Below are 18,324 nucleotides of genomic sequence, written 5' to 3'. Positions count from 1 at the left end.
CTCTTCATCCTTGCCATAGGATTGTTGTAAGAGAGACCATTTTACTTCATCTTGTATTGTGTGGCATTGTGTGGAGAGTTCGATCTCGAGGAGATCATTGTGTGGAGAGTTCGATCTCGAGGAGATCATTGCGTAGAATTTTCGGCTTTCAAACCGGGTAGTGTAGTGGATTACCATCGAGAAAGGTGGTCGGGGACGTAGGTCGAGAGTGGTCAAACCTCCTGAACATATCGTCATCTTCATTGGCTAATTATCTCTCACTCTCTCTTTTAATTATTACCTTATTATTATATTTTGTGTCTTAAATTGCATTGTGTTTTCATTAGTTGCACATTATTGTTTGATTACCCTATTCACCCCCTCCCCCTAGGGTAATTTTAGTCCTGTCAGTTGGCCCACGTTCAATTTGCTAGAGCTTCACTGTTTTTAAACTTTAATTAGAAAATTATTTTCATTTTAAGTCTTTAAACCTTTCATATTTTGAAATTAAATTCCTCAAATCATGAAAATTGTTATTAAGTCCTATAATTCTTAAATTAATTAGAAATTGATCTCTCAAATTATTAACATTAATATTGGACTCTTAATTCTTAAAAATTTAAAAGATATTAATTTAAAAAGGATTGCGAGAATTAGAGGATCTAACAATATTGCTATTAACTTGCTGGACTAATTTCAAAATAATTTTGGATTACGAGAACACAATAGCAATTTCAAAGGTTTCGAAGCCTACCTAATTAAATAATAATAATTTTTTATTTTAAGTAACTGACTCAAAGTTTATCCCTATTTTATCCTAAAAATCATGTACTTCAGTTTTTTTTTCTTCCAATATTAATGCTTTACAGCTCTAATATTTTAAAACAAATCTATTACCCCTTTAAATGAGCGAGTTACTAAAAAAATTTTCCCTCCCCAAATTAACCTTTAACCGAAATATTTATACCAATCTTATCCCTTACAACATCCGCAAAAATCAAAATCCCTAAATATTCCTTAGGTTCCTCCTCTCCGCCTTCTCCTCAGCCCATTCGATCTTCCGTTAAAACTTTTTAAGATGAAATCAATTAATCAGTTCATCCGTTACCCTAAATCTTCCTTAGGTTCCGCCTTCTCTCCGCCTTCTCTCCGCCTTCTTTCAGTTCTTACGTTACGACGTCCAACGATCTTAAGCCATAAATTTCCAAAGATGATTGTTACTGCCCTAATCATAATCTCTGCGCATCCGCCATCATCTCCTCAGTTGTCTGAATTTTGGCATCGGTAAGAATGATTTTTCTTTTTTGCTCTTCATTTAATTTAATTTTGTTCTAATTAGCAATCATCTCCTCAGTTGTCTGAATTTTGGCATCGGTAAGAATGATTTTTCTTTTTTGCTCTTCATTTAATTTAATTTTGTTCTAATTAGCAATCATCTCCTTCTGTTCTAATTCAACAATAGGTCAAGGATTGTCCGAATCAGGGCTTGCTTCAATTCTTCATATTGCTCCTTTGTCAGTTTCATCAGGTAAGCCATGTATTGTATATGAAATAGTGATGACATAGTTTAGAATCTACCCTAAATGTTTCAGTACTCTGTTCATGTTCAAGCATTAATACCTATAAGTATGGTTTTATATGCTATATGATTGATCATCTTATTAAAAATTGCGACTGGGAGTTTGAATGCCATGTAATATTCTTTCTGGCAATTGAAAAACAGTCATCACATAAATAAATTCATATCAGGGAAAAAAAATTGATCAGGTAAAAGTTAGAATGAATATTGTTGACTAGATTTATTGCCTTTTCTAATTTCACAATCGCTTATGACAATATTCTGCGTGTTGGCTATATGAATTCCATCTGTATTTGGACTCTTATCTGGTGCATTTATTGATAGAGTTGAGACACCTACATCTCTACACTTCTCAATGGACACATGAATTTGTTGGCTATCTTTTACAGAACATGAGGATCCAATATACTACAAAACAAGCATGGTTGGTTGGGGTATTTGTGCTGGGTGAAGCAAGTCAGTGTTAAGAAGTCCATTCATATTAAGCGGTAATTCTGTGAGAATATACAATGTATCAAAGGTCATCTAGAAAGTGTATTTGCTGTTGAAAGGCCATTTAGCTGACCCTAAACATTTGTGATTAAAGCTTTGTTGTTGTTGTTGAAAGGCCATTTAGAAAATGTATTTGTTTTGTGCTCTGAACTGTATAACAGAGTTTTGAGAGGGGTTTGAATTCATATCTACAATTTATTAGCTAATTGTGTCCTGTTTTTTGAGGTTCTTTACATAACTTTGATCAATAATATCCATTTACCCTCCCTTATCTTCCTTGACCTAGGTGTTTTAGTCTTTTAGAGCCGGAACCAGACATCAATAGAAAAAGCAGCACTAAACCTCGATTGTAGCAAGTCACTGTTAACACCAACATCAAATGATTGTTAGAACCTAGAAGAATTAATTATTTAGCAACAGGGAAGCACAACTTAAGACCTTTCACATCTTTTATTTTAACCGACGTAGGAATGTCTGAGAAACAGAAAGGTTTGAGTAATGAAATGATAGACTATTTTAACCGACGTAGGAATGTCTGAGAAACAGAAAGGTTTGAGTAATGAAATGATAGACTATTTTCATTATTTCATAAACGTACTGCTCAAGGTTTTCCACTTCATTCCCTTTACATAGACAGTATAAGGTGATGTGCTATAAACGTACTGCTCAAGGTTTTCCACTTCATTCCCTTTACATAGACAGTATAAGGTGATGTGCTGAATCTTTTTTTTTTTTACTTTTTAGATGTATGATTCCATTTTGCGAGTTGTTTTACCTATTTGTAATAGCAATGGTTTATGGCCAATTTTTTATAGTCATTCCACTATAAAGTGTTTGTTCAAGCCGTTAACTGAGAACAATGATTCTTCTGTGTTAGCTGATTAAGCAGCTGTAGATGATAGGCTCATCTATAGACAACTACTTGAGCTAGCGCTTTTCAAAACATTGAGCAATTGCATAAGTATCAAGCACATGTGAGTATATTGTAATAATAAATAAAGGTTTTCCACAGATGCTACCAACTAAATATACACAATTAATAGGAAACATAGCAGAATGAATAGTACATAACAATTTCTTACTTTGTTGAAGAGAAAACACCATCTAGGGCTTTCTTATCTCAGAGATTAATCTGCAGAAGCATGCATGTATGTTAGGAATCAAGTCCATCCAAATATCTCAAACACTTATACCAAAATATAAGAAAACATATAAAAGAAATCTAAAAAACGCATTGATCAGTGAATTTCATAGTAAAAGATACTACATAAATGGTAACTAAAATCATTTTTTTCCAAGAGTTCTATTCTAAACCATGTTACATATAAACGACAACAAACATGCAATAAGAACATACATAATCATGCAGGCTCCAGGTCTACATTAAAACAATAGAGAAATTTAAAAGATAAATAGCAGCATAAAAGAACGTTAACTGCCAGTGGCATAAGACACCAAAAAAACAAAGGCTACAAGAACATTTTTAACCCATGAGTACTTGCTTTAGAATTACCAGAATCATTAAGTACTTGATAGCATGACAAGAGTGGCATTCAAACCATGTAAAACATCAGATCAAATATACATGAGTAACATATGAAACAGGAATGAGTAAAGGTCCACTGAAAATGTAATTGACTGAAAAGTGTAACAAGGAAAGGAAGCATAAAGCTTCATAGATGGAGGGCAAGAAGCTTTTACTACCTTTAGAACAAACAAGTAAATTAACTCATCTTTAAATTTTTGTTATCATACCATGGGATGTTCATAATAAGCAACCCTTCAGAGTAAGCTTGAAAAAGTTTCTTGCAGAGCAACTTTACAGGGAAAACTGGGACACCTAATGTAAACCTAGACCACTCCAAGCTATTTGTGTAATACCAGATATCAGGTAATAAAAATAAAAAATCCTTTATTGCTTAAAAAATTGATCTCTCTTGAATTTGTCCTGTTCCTACACATCGATATTGACCACTATGGCTTAATTGTCTATTGCACACGGCCTATTAATTAACAAGTGAATCAAACCACCTCTCAAATAGATGCTGACTTGCTGGTCACAATTCCTTTAAATACTGTATATGTGGATCATATTGGTTGGAATTATTTTTTATTATTTTTTCCTAACTTCAATGTTAGCTTTCTCCTAAAATCATGTCTTTTTTTCATGAAATCACTTTACAAGCCACATCAGCATATGAAATCACTTTACACTATTTTCACAACTACAAACAAACAATTGAAAGTGATGAAAGCTGACATTGGGACCCACTTTTTTACACTTTACCTCCTTTTACATGGTAAAAACATACAACCAAGCAGCCCCTAAGGATCATCAACCAATATACTCCATTTTCTAAAGAAATAAATGGGATCAAATCGATTATGTATACAGGATTATCTCCAAAAATAGATGTTCCCCCTTCAGGGACATTGTACCTCTTCTGTATACTACTTTTTCCCTGTAAATAGTTAGGTGTTTCACTTTAGCTATTGATTATCTTAGTTTCAACCTATACTCCTAATTATAAAACCTCAAACGCGTGCCAAAAGGAAAATATATAGCACATAATCTATCATACAGTTAAATATTTGTATACTTAATAGCTTGGTGATCACGATTGTATTCTATCATTCAAAGAGCAATTGAAAAATGTGAAGATTGCATTCACCCAGTCAAATCTTTGTCCATAAACATTAATTTTTTTTCCTTATATATTTTGGCAAAACAAATGCATCCATATGTCTATCTTGACTAAATAGATCACATCTGGTTTTGCCTTATGTTGTAGTTCTTACCTGCTTTATGTACAACAGACTAGCGAAGGAGGTCGTTAAAGGCCTTAAAAAGCTTATTGGACACAGGAATCCAAAGGTTCAACTTCTTGCGTTAACAGTAAGTCAACAAGCTTCTAGATGATATCTGTGCCTTTGTAAACATTTATTTCTATTCTTATTCTTGTGTTTATTTGTCAATTATTATTCTTGTGTTTCTTAATTGTATTTGGAATGGATGTTGTTGATATGTTTTAATTTGTTGGAAAATACATTCATAATGTCGGTAAGCAGTTTAATTTTGCAACTTGGATCTCGTAGTTCCTCCAATGCATTCACCTTTAATATCTTGTTATGTAGGATTAGTATATCACTACTTGGATCTCGTAGTTCCTCCAATGCATTCACCTTTAATATCTTGTTATGTAGGATTAGTATATCACTTTGTATTTGGAAACAAGCAATGCTTTGATCTAATTATCTAATAAACCTACCCCTGATTAGTATATCACTTTGTATTTGGAAACAAGCAATGCTTTGATCTAATTATCTAATAAACCTACCCCTGGGCATGTTCTTGTTGTCATCTTATATTCTAAAGGTCAATGCGGCATAGTCGCATAAGATTATACCTGAGGATTGGTGGTAGAGTCCTATGCGGTATAGTGTTGCATTAACACCTACAGTCGCTTCATCTAGGTCACTGTATATGTGTCCTACACTTTGCGTATCTGTGTCCATGTCGGGCACTCCTTGGACACTTTTTGAATACATATAAACATTTATATAGATGTGTACCCAATATATAACACATATTTTAGTAAAAAAGAACTCGTGATACACTTCTGGAACGTATTATCGTACACTTACCTCAATATTATGCAACTCGTTAGACTCACACTTCTTGAATACATATAAACATTTATTTAGATGTTTACCCAATATATAACACATATTTCATTTAAAAATAAACTCGTGATGCACTTCTTGAACATTTATTTACATGTGTTCAGAGATAGCTGCTTTTTAAATTAAAATTTTTAATGTATTTTTTAATTTTTTAAATTAAAATTTTTTTAAACTTGAGAAAACTTATTCCTTGAGTAATTATGTATGTTGTGAAAACCTGTTGTGCAATTCTCTCATAAATAATTCAACATTTTTTGTAATTATGTATGTTGTCTCTGAATAATTATGTATGTTTTGTCTTTGAGTAATTATATATGTTTTGTAATACACTATTACGTCTAGATTAAATAATTTAACATTTTTTTATATTAATGCAGATATTCTACTTGGTTGGATTTGCCTTTTTTTTAACATTTCTAAAGTTGTTGGTGATTCAGGTTAGTTAAGCAACTTTCTTCTCTTTTCTCTTTATTTTGGTCATAATGATGATAACTCTATTTCCTTGTATTTATCTTCTTCTACACTTAAAAATTTATTATTATTACTATTATTATTATTATTATTATTATTATATGACTTAAAAAAACAGAATTAACCTTAGCATATGAGATATTTGTGATTACTGATGCATGTATAGTTTACCAAATTTCAAAAAAAAAACCTAAAGTACTATTGAACATCAAATAAAATATACTTATTCTCTCAAATTATATTCACTGCTATACTTATGTTTAATAAAATCAATAATTTAACACAATAAATTTTTTTCCTTGTAGAAATATACATTCTACTTCTTGGATTGCATAATCACTATACATTTGCACAAGAGTGCCTTCTTCCAAATGACTTCAAACCAAGGTTTGAATTCAACATAAATATATATAATTATTGCTTTATGTGTATTTGTGTTTATTAATAGTATATTTTATTATTTTTTAACAGAAGACCACATTCTAATACATGAGAGTAGAAACACCAAATATAATCAGTTGAATGTTGATCAGAAGAGAACTTACATTCAGAAGGTCATTGATAGTGATATAAAGAGGAAAAGAAATGATTTTGCTGGCAGTAGTACCAATAGCAAGGGAAAATGTAAGAATGGTTTGTTTTGTGGAGCGCAACAGCGAGAATATGAGCATGGAGGTTTGCATCGATTAATTTTATAATTTATTAAAATATTTACATGATTTTATATATCTAAATTTATTTAACACTAAAAACTATTATTTTTTTCTAGGTCAATTACACATGAACCGGTATGTTCTTTATTACATAAACTACGGACTCCAAAGTCTTGTTTATTTTGTGGAGCAAAAAAGTTTGAACATGAGCCACCAACATCATGTTGTCACAATGGTGAAATCCACCTAGCAGATGTGAATTTTAATGACGAGTTATATGCCCTTTATACAGTACAAACCCAAGAGGCAATTGAGTTTCGAAGACAAACCAGAAAGTATAATAGCATTTTCTCATTCACATCATTTGGGGCAAGGTTTGATAGAGAACTTGCATCAAACAGAAAGGGTATTTTCACATTTAGAGCACAAGGACAAATATATCATAATCTCCCCTCTCTTATTCCAGAAGAAAACAAGCCTTCCTACTTTCAACTTTACTTCTACGATACGGAGAATGAGTTGCAAAATCGAATGGGAATATTAGATAATGCAAACATGAGTACAACTACAACTAAAAGACTGATGGATATATTAGAAGGAAACCCATATGCAAGATTTCTGTGGAAACTAAATGATTTTCCATCTCTTGAAGACTTCAAGATCATTATAAATAGAGATGCTGCAGTAGATCAACGTGTTTACAACTTGCCAATAGTGGATCAGGTTGCAGCTATCTGGATAGAGGGAAATAATTATAATGTTCCGTATGAGAGAGAAATAGTTGTCCATTCACACTCCGACAAGAATCATCAAGTTAAGCACTATTTTGGATGTTATGATCCTTTACAGTATCATTTACTCTTTCCAGGCGGAGATGTTGGATGGCACCAAAATATTAAAAGAAGGGATAAAAATGATATTTGCCGGTCAAAACAAGTAAATACAACATCTCAAGTAACTCAGCAAACTTTTACATCTGCAGAAGACATATTTAAACGAGAAAGGGAAGGTAAATCATAATTTAAATTTTTTAATAATATTAAAATATTAAGAAATAACTTAACCTGCAAACTTGTAGGTGTTAAAGCACCAAAGGCGGGAAGCGTCTCATGTCGAGAATATTATTGTTACAAGCTCCAGATAAGAGACACTCGACAATCTATTGTATTAACATCGGCAGGCCGGTTGTTCCATCAATATGCTGTTGATATGTACATAAAGCTTGAAACAACAAGACTTGATTATTTTAGAAAGAAACAATCAGAAATCAGAGCAGAGTTATTCCAAGGCATAGTTGATAGTGTAGCTGCTGGAGAAGCAAAAGCAAGTCAAGTCGGAAAAAGAATAGTGCTGCCATCATCATTTATTGGTGGTCCTAGAGATATGCGTCGTAGATATCTTGATGCAATGTCATTAGTACAACGATTTGGAAAACCAGATATTTTCATCACAATGACATGCAATCCTGAATGGGAAGAAATCACGGAGGAGCTACATTCAGGACAGACACATAATGATAGACCGGATCTAACCTCAAGGATATTTAGAGGAAAATTGCAAGACCTGAAAGATCAGCTATTTAAAAAGGAATCTTTGGAAAAGTTGCTACCCATGTTCATGTCATTGAGTTTCAAAAAAGAGGGTTGCCTCATGCACACATGTTAATTATTCTAATGGGAAAACACAAGATCACCTCATCAGATCATTATGATAAGTACGTATCAGCAGAAATTCCAAACCAGTATGAAAATCCAATCCTATATGAACTGGTAAAAAAACATATGATGCATGGCCCTTGTGGAGAGTTAAATATGAAGAATGTTTGCATGCAAAATGGCGAGTGTAAATATCACTACCCTAGAGAGTTTTCTCCGAGATCACTACAAGCGAAAGATGCTTACCCAGTTTATAAAAGGAGCAAAAATAACAGAACAATGTTGGTTTGAAACCAAATCCTTAATAATCAATGGGTGGTACCTTATAATCCTTATTTGCTGACACGTTATAACTGTCACATCAATGTTGAAATATGCTCAGGCATAAAAGCAGTTAAATACCTTTATAAGTACATATATAAAGGCCATGATAGAGTGGCAGTAAACATTGAGTGCAATGAAGGTGAAAAAGTTATGAATGAAATCAAGAATTTTCAAGATGCAAGATGGGTATCAGCTCAGGAAGCTTTCTGGAGAATATATGAATTCCATCTTAATGAGATATTCCCGGCTGTCATTAACTTACAACTTCACATGCCAAATCATCAATATGTTTCATATTGGAAACATCAAGACCTATCGAAATTTATTCACTTGGAACATGTCTCAAAGACGATGCTTACAGAATTTTTTACTATGTGTAAAAAAATTAAAGAAGGTAACAAGAAGAAACATGAAAAGGACCATGAAAAGGAGTTATTATATGTGGAATTTCCTGAATGTTATGTTTGGGATTCAACATCAAAATCTTGGCGTCCAAGAAAACAGAGACAAGTGATAGGTCGAATAAATGGGGCTAATCCAATTGAAGGAGAGAGATATTACTTGTGACTATTGCTTACTCACGTTAAGTGTCCGAAATCATTTGAAGATCTACTGACAGTAAATGGTATTCAATGCAAATCTTTCAAGCAATCAGCTCAGAAATTAGGTCTTTTGGAATCTGATGATAGCATAAGAGAGTGCTAAATCTTTCAAGCAATCAGCTCAGAAATTAGGTCTTTTGGAATCTGATGATAGCATAAGAGAGTGCTTAGATGAAGCCATCGTCTTCCAAATGCCAACAGCACTTCGACGTTTGTTTGCAACTATATTGGTTCATTGTGAGCCTACAGATGTTAATCATTTGTGGGATAAATATATTGAATCATTATCTGAAGACTTCTCAAGGAAACCAAATGCTACTAGAGCTTCGGTGATAAATGATACTCTTCTCAATATTAACTTCTACTTAGAGAGTATGGGAAAGGATATTAAAAAATTTGATTTGCCACCTTTACAAGCAAAAAACATTACAGAGGAAGGTTCATACCCAAGAGAAATAAAAGAAGAGCTAGATGTACAAATCTCAACTGATGATCTAAATGCTGCAACAAAACTCAACTATGAACAACATACTGCATACACTATAATATTATCACGAGTTGAAGGAAATAAAAGTGGAGTTTTCTTTATTGACGGTCCAGGAGGAACTGGGAAGACATATTTATATCGCGCTCTACTTGCCAAAGTAAGATCACAAGGTATGATAGCTCTTGCTACAGCGACATCAGGTGTCGCAGCTGTAATAATGCCTGATGGAAGAACAGCACACTCGAGATTTAAAATCAAAATCCCAACAACAGATTCATCTATGTGCGGTATATCAAAGCAAGATGGGACATCAAAACTCCTTAAAATAGCTCGTCTAATAATTTGGGACGAGGCTGCTATGGCTAAACGCGTTGCAATTGAAACGTTGGATAGAACACTAAGAGATTTAATGGATAAAGATGAACCATTTGGCGGAAAAGTTATTGTATTTGGTGGTGATTTCAGACAAGTTTTACCAGTGGTGCCTCGCTCAACAAGATCACAAACTATCAAAGAAAGTTTAGTAAGCTCACATTTATGGAGAAAAATGATCAAACTACATCTTTCAAAAAATATGAGAGAAAAATCAGACACATCATTCAGTGAATTTCTTCTTAGGATTGGGAATGGAGATGAACCAACAGTATCACAGGATCTCATAAAACTGCCTACTGCAATGTTGATCCAGAATCAAGGTGATGAGCTACCAGAAGATTCTCTCATAAATTCAAATTTTCCATCTTTAGATGAAAATTTCAAGTCTATTGACTATATGAAAGATAGAGCTATCCTTGCAACAAAAAATGAATATGTTGACATGTTAAATGATAGACTAATAAAAATGTTTCCAGGAGAATGAAAAGAATTCTATAGCTTTGATGAAGCAGTTGATGACACTAATCATCATTACCAAGAAGAATTTTTGAACACTCTGCTCCCTAATGGACTACCGCCACACAAGCTACTGTTAAAAAAATATTGTCCAATTATTTTACTAAGGAACTTGGATCCAACTAATGGACTGTGCAACGGTACAAGAATGGTATGTCAAGATTTTAACTACAATGTAATTCAAGCTAAAATCACAATGGGACAACATGTTGGGAAAGAAGTTTTCTTGCCAAGAATACCATTGTCACCAGCAGAAGATGAAGGATTACCATTCAAGTTCAAGCGCAAACAATTTCCCATAAGATTATGTTTTGCAATGACAATTAATAAATCCCAAGGGCAAACAATACCTAACGTAGGTATTTATCTACCTGAACCAGTGTTCTCTCATGGACAACTATATGTTGCTTTATCGCGGGGTACTTCTATGATGACAACCAAGGTCTTAATAACATCAGATGGAAAATTTGCAGAAGAGGAACAATACACAAAAAATGTTGTATACAAGGAAGTTCTCCAGCCAAACGACCACGAGGAATAATTCAAATGACCAATAACATTTTTGAAGGTTAGGAATTTATTATAATATAAGTAGATGCAATTTTTATTAAAGTTTTTTCTTAAAATTATTTAAAAAGTTACAATTCATTATTATATCATTCAATCTGTTCATTCAAAATCATGTACTAAATAAAATTAACATAACTTTAAACATTGTAAATAAAATTATTAATTAATAAATTCAAATTACTATAATTAGTGTCACATCTTTGATATAGAAATAGTCTCATTTAATTTTCTTTTGAGTTTATTTAGTACTTCATATGCTTTGTTATTTACATATAACAAACTATTCAAAATCTTGCAGGAACGATGGCATCCACTAACGAAGCACCAATTCCACACATCCAAATACGCCAACTAAAAAAAATTCAAAGAGAGTGGACTATTCTTGTTGTTATCCTAAGAACTATCGAGTCATCTTATGAGAACAACAAAGGATCAGGAAAACTACTAAAATTAATTTTTGCCGACTCAGAGGTAATGTGGCAAAATTCTACATGCTATAATTTTATTGATATTTGTTGATACTTATTCTTAAATAAAGTAATACATACAATTTTTAAGTACAATATGCATAAATTTTTATCATGCCATAGCAATCGTTATTTTAAATCTATGCAAAGCCTTCTCAATTTTTTATAAATTTATTATGAATATAAATTATAAATATTAATTAAATTACTGTTGATGCTTATTCTTATATTAATTATTATCACCTTACTATGTATAAAATCATATAAAAAAATTCCTGCATTTATTAAATAGGTAAGCAAAATGTAATTCATTTTTTACAAAGAGCTAATCCGTAAAAACGATTAAATTTGTTACTTGAGATCAAATGACTTATTAGTAAGTAGTAGAAATTCTAATTCAATAACAGGTAACTTTATATAAATAATGTTAGTTTTGTTGATGAGTTAAAATGTAATTTTTGTTTTACCCAAATATTATGGATACATTTCAATCAAACCTAGAGTATGTTTATTTAAAAGTTTCCCACATAGGTATGGTTATTGATATTTGTTGATATTTGTGAGATAATATTACTAATATTTGCAGGGCAAAAAAATACAAGGTATTATGTTTGGAGAAACTATTGAAATGTATAAGCACATGCTTCAGAAGAATAATGTTCTTTACATCTCAAATGGAGAAGTCAAACCAATAAACCCGCTTTATGGAAATGTACATGAGTCAATTAAGTTGACATTGACTAAAAACATTTCTATCAAAGAGTCAAAAGTAGAATTTCAATTTGATAAGATATTGAATAACTTTATCTCAATCAAAGACGCAATTTCCAACGAGGATACAAGGAATATAAGTAAGTATTTATAAACACCTTTGATTTTTAATTTATAAATTTATAAAAGAATTTTCAACTTATTATAAATTTATGTGCAGATGTTCTTGCAATAAATTTATAAAAGAATTTTCAACTTATTATAAATTTATGTGCAGATGTTCTTGCAATGATAGCAAATGTAAAGCCTATGATCAAGTACGTTACAAGATATAATAAGGCAGACACAAGGCGGGACATCATTATAGTAGACAAAGAGTATACACGCATGCTTTTATTTCACAATAAATTATTTATTCAAATTATAATATATTAACCTAAAATTGTCTAACTTCTCTTATACAGTGATATAACATTGTCTGTAACTTTATTCAGAGATTTAGCTGTCAATGAAGGCTCAATGATTGAAGGAAATAAGCATGAGACAACTATAATCGCGCTATCAGAGTTTAAAATATCATTGTACAAAGGTATCATTTTTTAAATTGAATTGTAAATTAATTATCAAAAAATATCCAATTCTAATTATAACTATTATATATGCAGGGGAGTTGTGCTTGACTTCGCAAATTGCATCAACAATATTGATCAACCCTGATATACAACTTGCTAAGGACATGCGAGAATGGTAATTCAAATAAAAAAGGTAACTTAATAAATTAAAATTTAAATATTTTTAAAATTATATACAGGGCTCTTTCAAAAGAGAAGATCAAGACAAATGGTGCTCCGTCAAGGCTATTTAAAAATGCAACGAAAATGAATATTGGTGACATTATGCAAGCTTCACAAGAATCATCCAAGGTATTATATTAAAATTCCTACTATAAAATAGTAATGAATCAAGAGCTTAAGTTTTAAAAAAATTAATATAAATAGATATTGTTTCATTGATGTTTCAAATACATTTACAATTATTACTTTTATGCAAGCTTCACAAGAATCATCAAAGGTATGATATTAAAATTCCTACTATAAAATAGTAATGAATCAAGAGCTTAAGTTTTAAAAAAAATAATATAAATAGATATTGTTTCATTGATGTTTCAAATACATTTACAATTATTACTTTTGCATTAATTTTTAAAAAATACATTTTTTACTATATTTTTTTTCAATTATTTTAGAATTTATAATTTTTTAACTAAATATATGTAAACTAAAATTATAACTAACTAAATTTTTACAAATCTACAGGCACAATATGGCAGCTTTATTGGAAAAATAAGTAATATCTTAAATAGACATGAGGCTTGGTACTACTCATGCACAGGCTGCAATAAAAAAGTTGACAAAAATATTTATGACAAATGTCAAAATTGTCAAAAAAATAATGAAGATAGTATACCGAGGTAAAGTACTATCAATTAATCATGAAATATAAATATAAAGATTAAATATATAAATATCATCTTATGCACAATTATAATACAAAATGTAGATATGTCGTCAAAATCATAGTGGAAGACGAAACAGACAATGCAAGAGTCACACTTTTTGACGCAGCAGAGACATTGATAGGATGCGATGCTCAAAAATTCATGGATGATATAAAAGAGGTAAATTCTTACTTTATTATATTTTATATACATATAAAACAATATATTTCATGTATAAGATCTTAATTTTTTCCTCATTAAAACAGAAAAAAATCAGAGTTCATTCTTTCAAAAGTTAGTTCTCAACATCGGAAAGACATACAAGTTCCTTGTAAAGTTAGATGAGAAGTCAAAGGATGAACATGCACAAAGCAAGATAATAGCACAAGAAATCCAAATCTAAGAGGACATCACAATCAACATTGATGATGATGATTCATTTCTCGATTTACCAAAAAAGAAGATCAAGGTGGAGATTGATCAAAGGCCAACAAAAATTAAACATTAATGTTTTTTAATTTTAATTACATTTACAAATTGGTTAAAGGATTTTAAATGTGCTTTTCATAGGCTTTTAAGTTTATTAATTGATGAATTTAATTTGTTAGGACAATTTATGATTTATACGCATATGCTCATATAGTTGTTTGATAACTATTTCATGCTTTGATTGTTATTGCAGTTATTAACTTAAATTTAACATTTAATTATGTGAATCAAAATGCATATTCATAGAATAGTTCACTTTATTAATTTAAATTTTCATGTCAACTATTTTTAACTTATCTATACTGCACAAAAAATATTGTCGATGAGTCGTTCGGAAGAAAAATGATGACCAAGCACAGCTTCCTGAACCTGTTAAGAGGAAACAATAGCTTTCTTTAGAGAAGGTAGCTAATTTTACAAAATTGTTATTCTAATTTATTCCTTTAAGTAGTCAAAATTTATTTGTATCTATTTTATTACATGTCCAGGTTCTCAGTGTTTTTTAAAAGAATAATCAATGAAAATTGCCTACTACTAGGTTTCATACCAAAAATTTATCGTCTGGATTGGATGATATTACAAATTTAATCATGGAAGGTAAATATCAAAATGAAGTTCAAAAATTTGTAAATCTAATAATATATCATCTTAAATAGATAAAAGGTTAATTAATAAAATCAATATATCTGCAGTTAACTCATCTAACCAGTGTCCTGAGCAAATAAAATTCAGAGAATAGCGGCATTCTATACCTCTATCTTCAGAGCCTTCAGCACAATACAGATATCAAGTCCTTGATCAGGCACATCCTCTTTATGGCAATCAATAAAGTAGTGTCACGCCCCGCTTCCCAAAATACCGGGGAATCGGGACGCGAGCAAGCCCGCGACGTATTAGATTGAGAAGAAATGTACACTATCATTTTTTTCTTTTTCTTTTTTTCTTTTCTTCTCAACCTAATACGCTAAGCGTCTGAAAACAATATAATATACGAAGTCACAGGTCCCCGATCACACATAACAAGAGTATAATGAACAACTCAGAATGGAAAAGATACATATCACAAATAGAATATCATCCAGGACACAGAGTTGGGTCAAACACGCCCTTATTACAAAACGGTCCAACTAAAAATATAAAAATACATAGTCCAATAGAAATAAAAGGAAAGTACTGCTAAAACAACTAAATCCAACATCAGACTAAAGTAAGGTTCTGCAAAAGAGATCTAGCGCTCATCAACTACTACAGAAATAAAAGTCTAAGCTTCAGGTTATTCTTCTGATCCATCTGGAAGATCTTACTGCTGCAAATCATCTGGCTCCTGTACTATCCCGAACTGAGGCTGCTCATCTCCTAAATCTGACGTACACCAGAGAAAAACAGGTGTACGTCAGCGTGTGCAACACACGGTAAGATCCCACAGAGAGAAATAGGAACGATCGAACGACCAAAGCAAAAACAGGTAATAATAGTAGAAGAAACATGCTACTAGAATACTAATAATCTAAATGCAATCTACCACTAGAATATAATAATCAGGAGTATCCAAGAAAGTCAACCAAGTAACAAGTCGATCATACAGCCAACGATCAGAATAATCATCCAAGTAACACGGTCATACACTAGATGAAATTAATACTTAAAAATCTACAACTCGAGACGTAGTACGTCGAGCGAAATAATCCAAACAAGGAAACCCTCATGTATATACCATATGTCTCAAATTGTAGATAATTAAATATTAATCTCGATCTATGTATAAGAGAAATACAACAGGCCTACATCTCACCAGAATCCATAATCACCTCAAGTAATAAGGTCATGTAACTAGCCATTCTATAACAGGTCACTGGTACAAATCTCACACAGAGTCAACGTTCATATCATCTTATAACTGATTGTTCGCACATCATCCAAGCAAATAAATCCATGAACCAAAGTAGCGACACCGATCTATTTTGACTCAACAAACCAACCCCAGTGGCGACACCGATCCACTGGTACGAGCCTGGAAGATATATCAACAACCATATCCAATCACATGAACAAAGACTTTCCCACCCCAACTCTTCTTGCTTTTCTAAGTCAACACAACACATGTCTCTAGGTCACACAAGGCCACTATGGTCATGACTGCTAATGGTTCTCAATCGCAGCAAGGCAATAGTAATGTAACAATTCATGTGCAATAATATCATGACATATCATGTAATAATGATTTGTGTAACAATTCATGTGCAATAATATCATGACATATCATGTAATAATGATTTGTTATAGTATATATATATAGGTATATATGAAAATTCATGTAATAATGATTTGTTATAGTATATATATATAGGTATATATGAAAATAGTAATATTATAATGCACTAGAGTGAAGAAGAAATCTTTCAGTTAAGTCCGACGATAGATAGATCGATGCAGAATAAAGAAACAACTACTAACTGTCGAAAAGGAAGTATACACGCTAAACGAGGAAGCGATCCAACCAAAGGAAATATAGAAAATAATCATAAGTATAATGACGACATAACAAAGAATCCTATGACGTCAACGGGAAGAATTTCAAGATCTAGTTCCATTGTAGATAGGTCGGCACAGGAAACGAGATCGACTTCGGATTCAATTTCGAATAATTGAGCAATAGAATGAATGAAAGAGTCCAAACAAATCATCCTAGGTGCAGAAGGGCTCAAGTTGGGGTTGTCAATAAATCAGGACGTTAATGTCCCCTCCCTAATTTAGTGAAAACGGCGAAATCGCCTACAAGAATAAAGTCGGTTCATCTCCACAATTTGGAGGAAATCAAGGCGTATAGCCGACACAGAAATGAAACCAAATACATAGGCACGAAGGCCATCCACCGCAATGATACACAACCATAAATGAGTCAACGAATACAATACAAGGCCATCAATAATATACACGGCCGGCAATTAATTATAAAAGGCTGCAATCAATAATACGTTTCCCGACAGCGAATTGCAAGCAAACCTGTAGGGAATTCTAGGCTAATGCATTTCAAGCATAAGTATAAGGAAGCACGATAAAGATGTGATATCAGACAATAACACGAATCAAATGAGTAATCACATGAAATATAATTATGAGTCTTAATATGACATGGACATGACTGTATGGGATAACTATGAATCGGACGTGCATGTATAGTATAATAAATTCTTTTAAAATATCTATTATTATAATAACTCAAAATAAACCATTTAATTTTAAACTAACCTTTTAAAAATAATTAGCTTATTAATTCCAAAATAATTCTTTACAAAATAATTTCCTTTAAGTTATTCTAATCATAAAATCATTAATCTATTTATTTAAAAGTCCTTTTACAAAATAGTTTCTTAAAATATTTTCTCATTATAATTAATTCTAAAAAAAATCTTTAAATGTTTATTTTTAATATTATACTCCTAAAAATAATTTCTTTTAAAAATATTTCTCACAATAATTATTCTAAAAATATTCTTTAAAAATATTCTTTTCTTTTTCAAAACCACACCTCATAATTAATATTGTTCATCAAACAATCACACGCAGATATATCACAACGTACAACATAATCATAATACAGTCTAAACATGCATATAATTAATTCGTAGATCTAAAATTAAACTAACAAATCAAGAGAAGTAGGATCTTGCCTACGAGGCCAAGGGGCCTGATGACGAGGCGACGATGCCTCTGTGGATGCGGTACAACGGGTCTGAAACTGTGGGGGGTTGTCGGAGCTCGTGGATGGCTG

General features: G+C 31.7%; 5 protein-coding genes across 5 annotated transcripts; all 5 read left to right on the top strand.

The window, feature by feature from the left end:
* Nucleotides 983–6,145, top strand: LOC109839345. Its single transcript, XM_020407774.1, has 3 exons — nucleotides 983–1,263; nucleotides 1,442–1,507; nucleotides 6,112–6,145. The coding sequence occupies exons 1-3, from the start codon at nucleotides 1,058–1,060 to the stop codon at nucleotides 6,143–6,145; spliced, it is 306 nt and encodes a 101-aa protein (XP_020263363.1). The 5' UTR covers nucleotides 983–1,057.
* LOC109839344 lies at nucleotides 6,577–8,523 on the top strand. The gene is made up of 5 exons (XM_020407773.1): nucleotides 6,577–6,592; nucleotides 6,677–6,880; nucleotides 6,975–7,055; nucleotides 7,151–7,867; nucleotides 7,937–8,523. The coding sequence occupies exons 1-5, from the start codon at nucleotides 6,577–6,579 to the stop codon at nucleotides 8,521–8,523; spliced, it is 1,605 nt and encodes a 534-aa protein (XP_020263362.1).
* On the top strand, nucleotides 9,631–10,785 carry LOC109839342 (ATP-dependent DNA helicase PIF1-like). The gene has a single exon (XM_020407772.1). It carries the CDS (start codon nucleotides 9,631–9,633, stop codon nucleotides 10,783–10,785), a length of 1,155 nt encoding a protein of 384 aa, XP_020263361.1.
* LOC109839341 (ATP-dependent DNA helicase RRM3-like) lies at nucleotides 10,966–11,358 on the top strand. The gene has a single exon (XM_020407771.1). The coding sequence runs from the start codon at nucleotides 10,966–10,968 to the stop codon at nucleotides 11,356–11,358; it is 393 nt and encodes a 130-aa protein (XP_020263360.1).
* On the top strand, nucleotides 12,580–14,757 carry LOC109839340 (replication protein A 70 kDa DNA-binding subunit B-like). Its single transcript, XM_020407770.1, has 8 exons — nucleotides 12,580–12,705; nucleotides 12,843–12,942; nucleotides 13,030–13,154; nucleotides 13,231–13,312; nucleotides 13,377–13,488; nucleotides 13,882–14,036; nucleotides 14,126–14,243; nucleotides 14,746–14,757. Exons 2-8 carry the CDS (start codon nucleotides 12,854–12,856, stop codon nucleotides 14,755–14,757), a joined length of 693 nt encoding a protein of 230 aa, XP_020263359.1. The 5' UTR covers nucleotides 12,580–12,705; nucleotides 12,843–12,853.

The sequence above is a fragment of the Asparagus officinalis genome, chromosome 4 (assembly GCF_001876935.1).
Source record: "Asparagus officinalis chromosome 4, Aspof.V1, whole genome shotgun sequence".
Taxonomy (NCBI): domain Eukaryota; kingdom Viridiplantae; phylum Streptophyta; class Magnoliopsida; order Asparagales; family Asparagaceae; genus Asparagus; species Asparagus officinalis.
This window is presented reverse-complemented; position numbering and strand designations above follow the sequence as displayed.

What these genes read in the sequence shown, in the direction of transcription:
- LOC109839341 (XM_020407771.1), top strand. Translation starts at nt 10,966, where the DNA reads ATGGTATGTCAAGATTTTAACTACAATGTAATTCAAGCTAAAATCACA.
- LOC109839344 (XM_020407773.1), top strand. An exon ending in GCGAGAATATGAGCATGGAG is followed by an intron (nt 6,881 to 6,974) that starts GTTTGCATCGAT and finishes ATTTTTTTCTAG; the next exon opens with GTCAATTACACATGAACCGG. An exon ending in ATTTAAACGAGAAAGGGAAG is followed by an intron (nt 7,868 to 7,936) that starts GTAAATCATAAT and finishes GCAAACTTGTAG; the next exon opens with GTGTTAAAGCACCAAAGGCG.
- LOC109839345 (XM_020407774.1), top strand. Translation starts at nt 1,058, where the DNA reads ATGAAATCAATTAATCAGTTCATCCGTTACCCTAAATCTTCCTTAGGT. An exon ending in TTGTCTGAATTTTGGCATCG is followed by an intron (nt 1,264 to 1,441) that starts GTAAGAATGATT and finishes ATTCAACAATAG; the next exon opens with GTCAAGGATTGTCCGAATCA. An exon ending in TCCTTTGTCAGTTTCATCAG is followed by an intron (nt 1,508 to 6,111) that starts GTAAGCCATGTA and finishes ATATTAATGCAG; the next exon opens with ATATTCTACTTGGTTGGATT.
- LOC109839340 (XM_020407770.1), top strand. Translation starts at nt 12,854, where the DNA reads ATGATAGCAAATGTAAAGCCTATGATCAAGTACGTTACAAGATATAAT. An exon ending in ATCATTATAGTAGACAAAGA is followed by an intron (nt 12,943 to 13,029) that starts GTATACACGCAT and finishes TCTCTTATACAG; the next exon opens with TGATATAACATTGTCTGTAA. An exon ending in GCTAAGGACATGCGAGAATG is followed by an intron (nt 13,313 to 13,376) that starts GTAATTCAAATA and finishes AATTATATACAG; the next exon opens with GGCTCTTTCAAAAGAGAAGA.
- LOC109839342 (XM_020407772.1), top strand. Translation starts at nt 9,631, where the DNA reads ATGCCAACAGCACTTCGACGTTTGTTTGCAACTATATTGGTTCATTGT.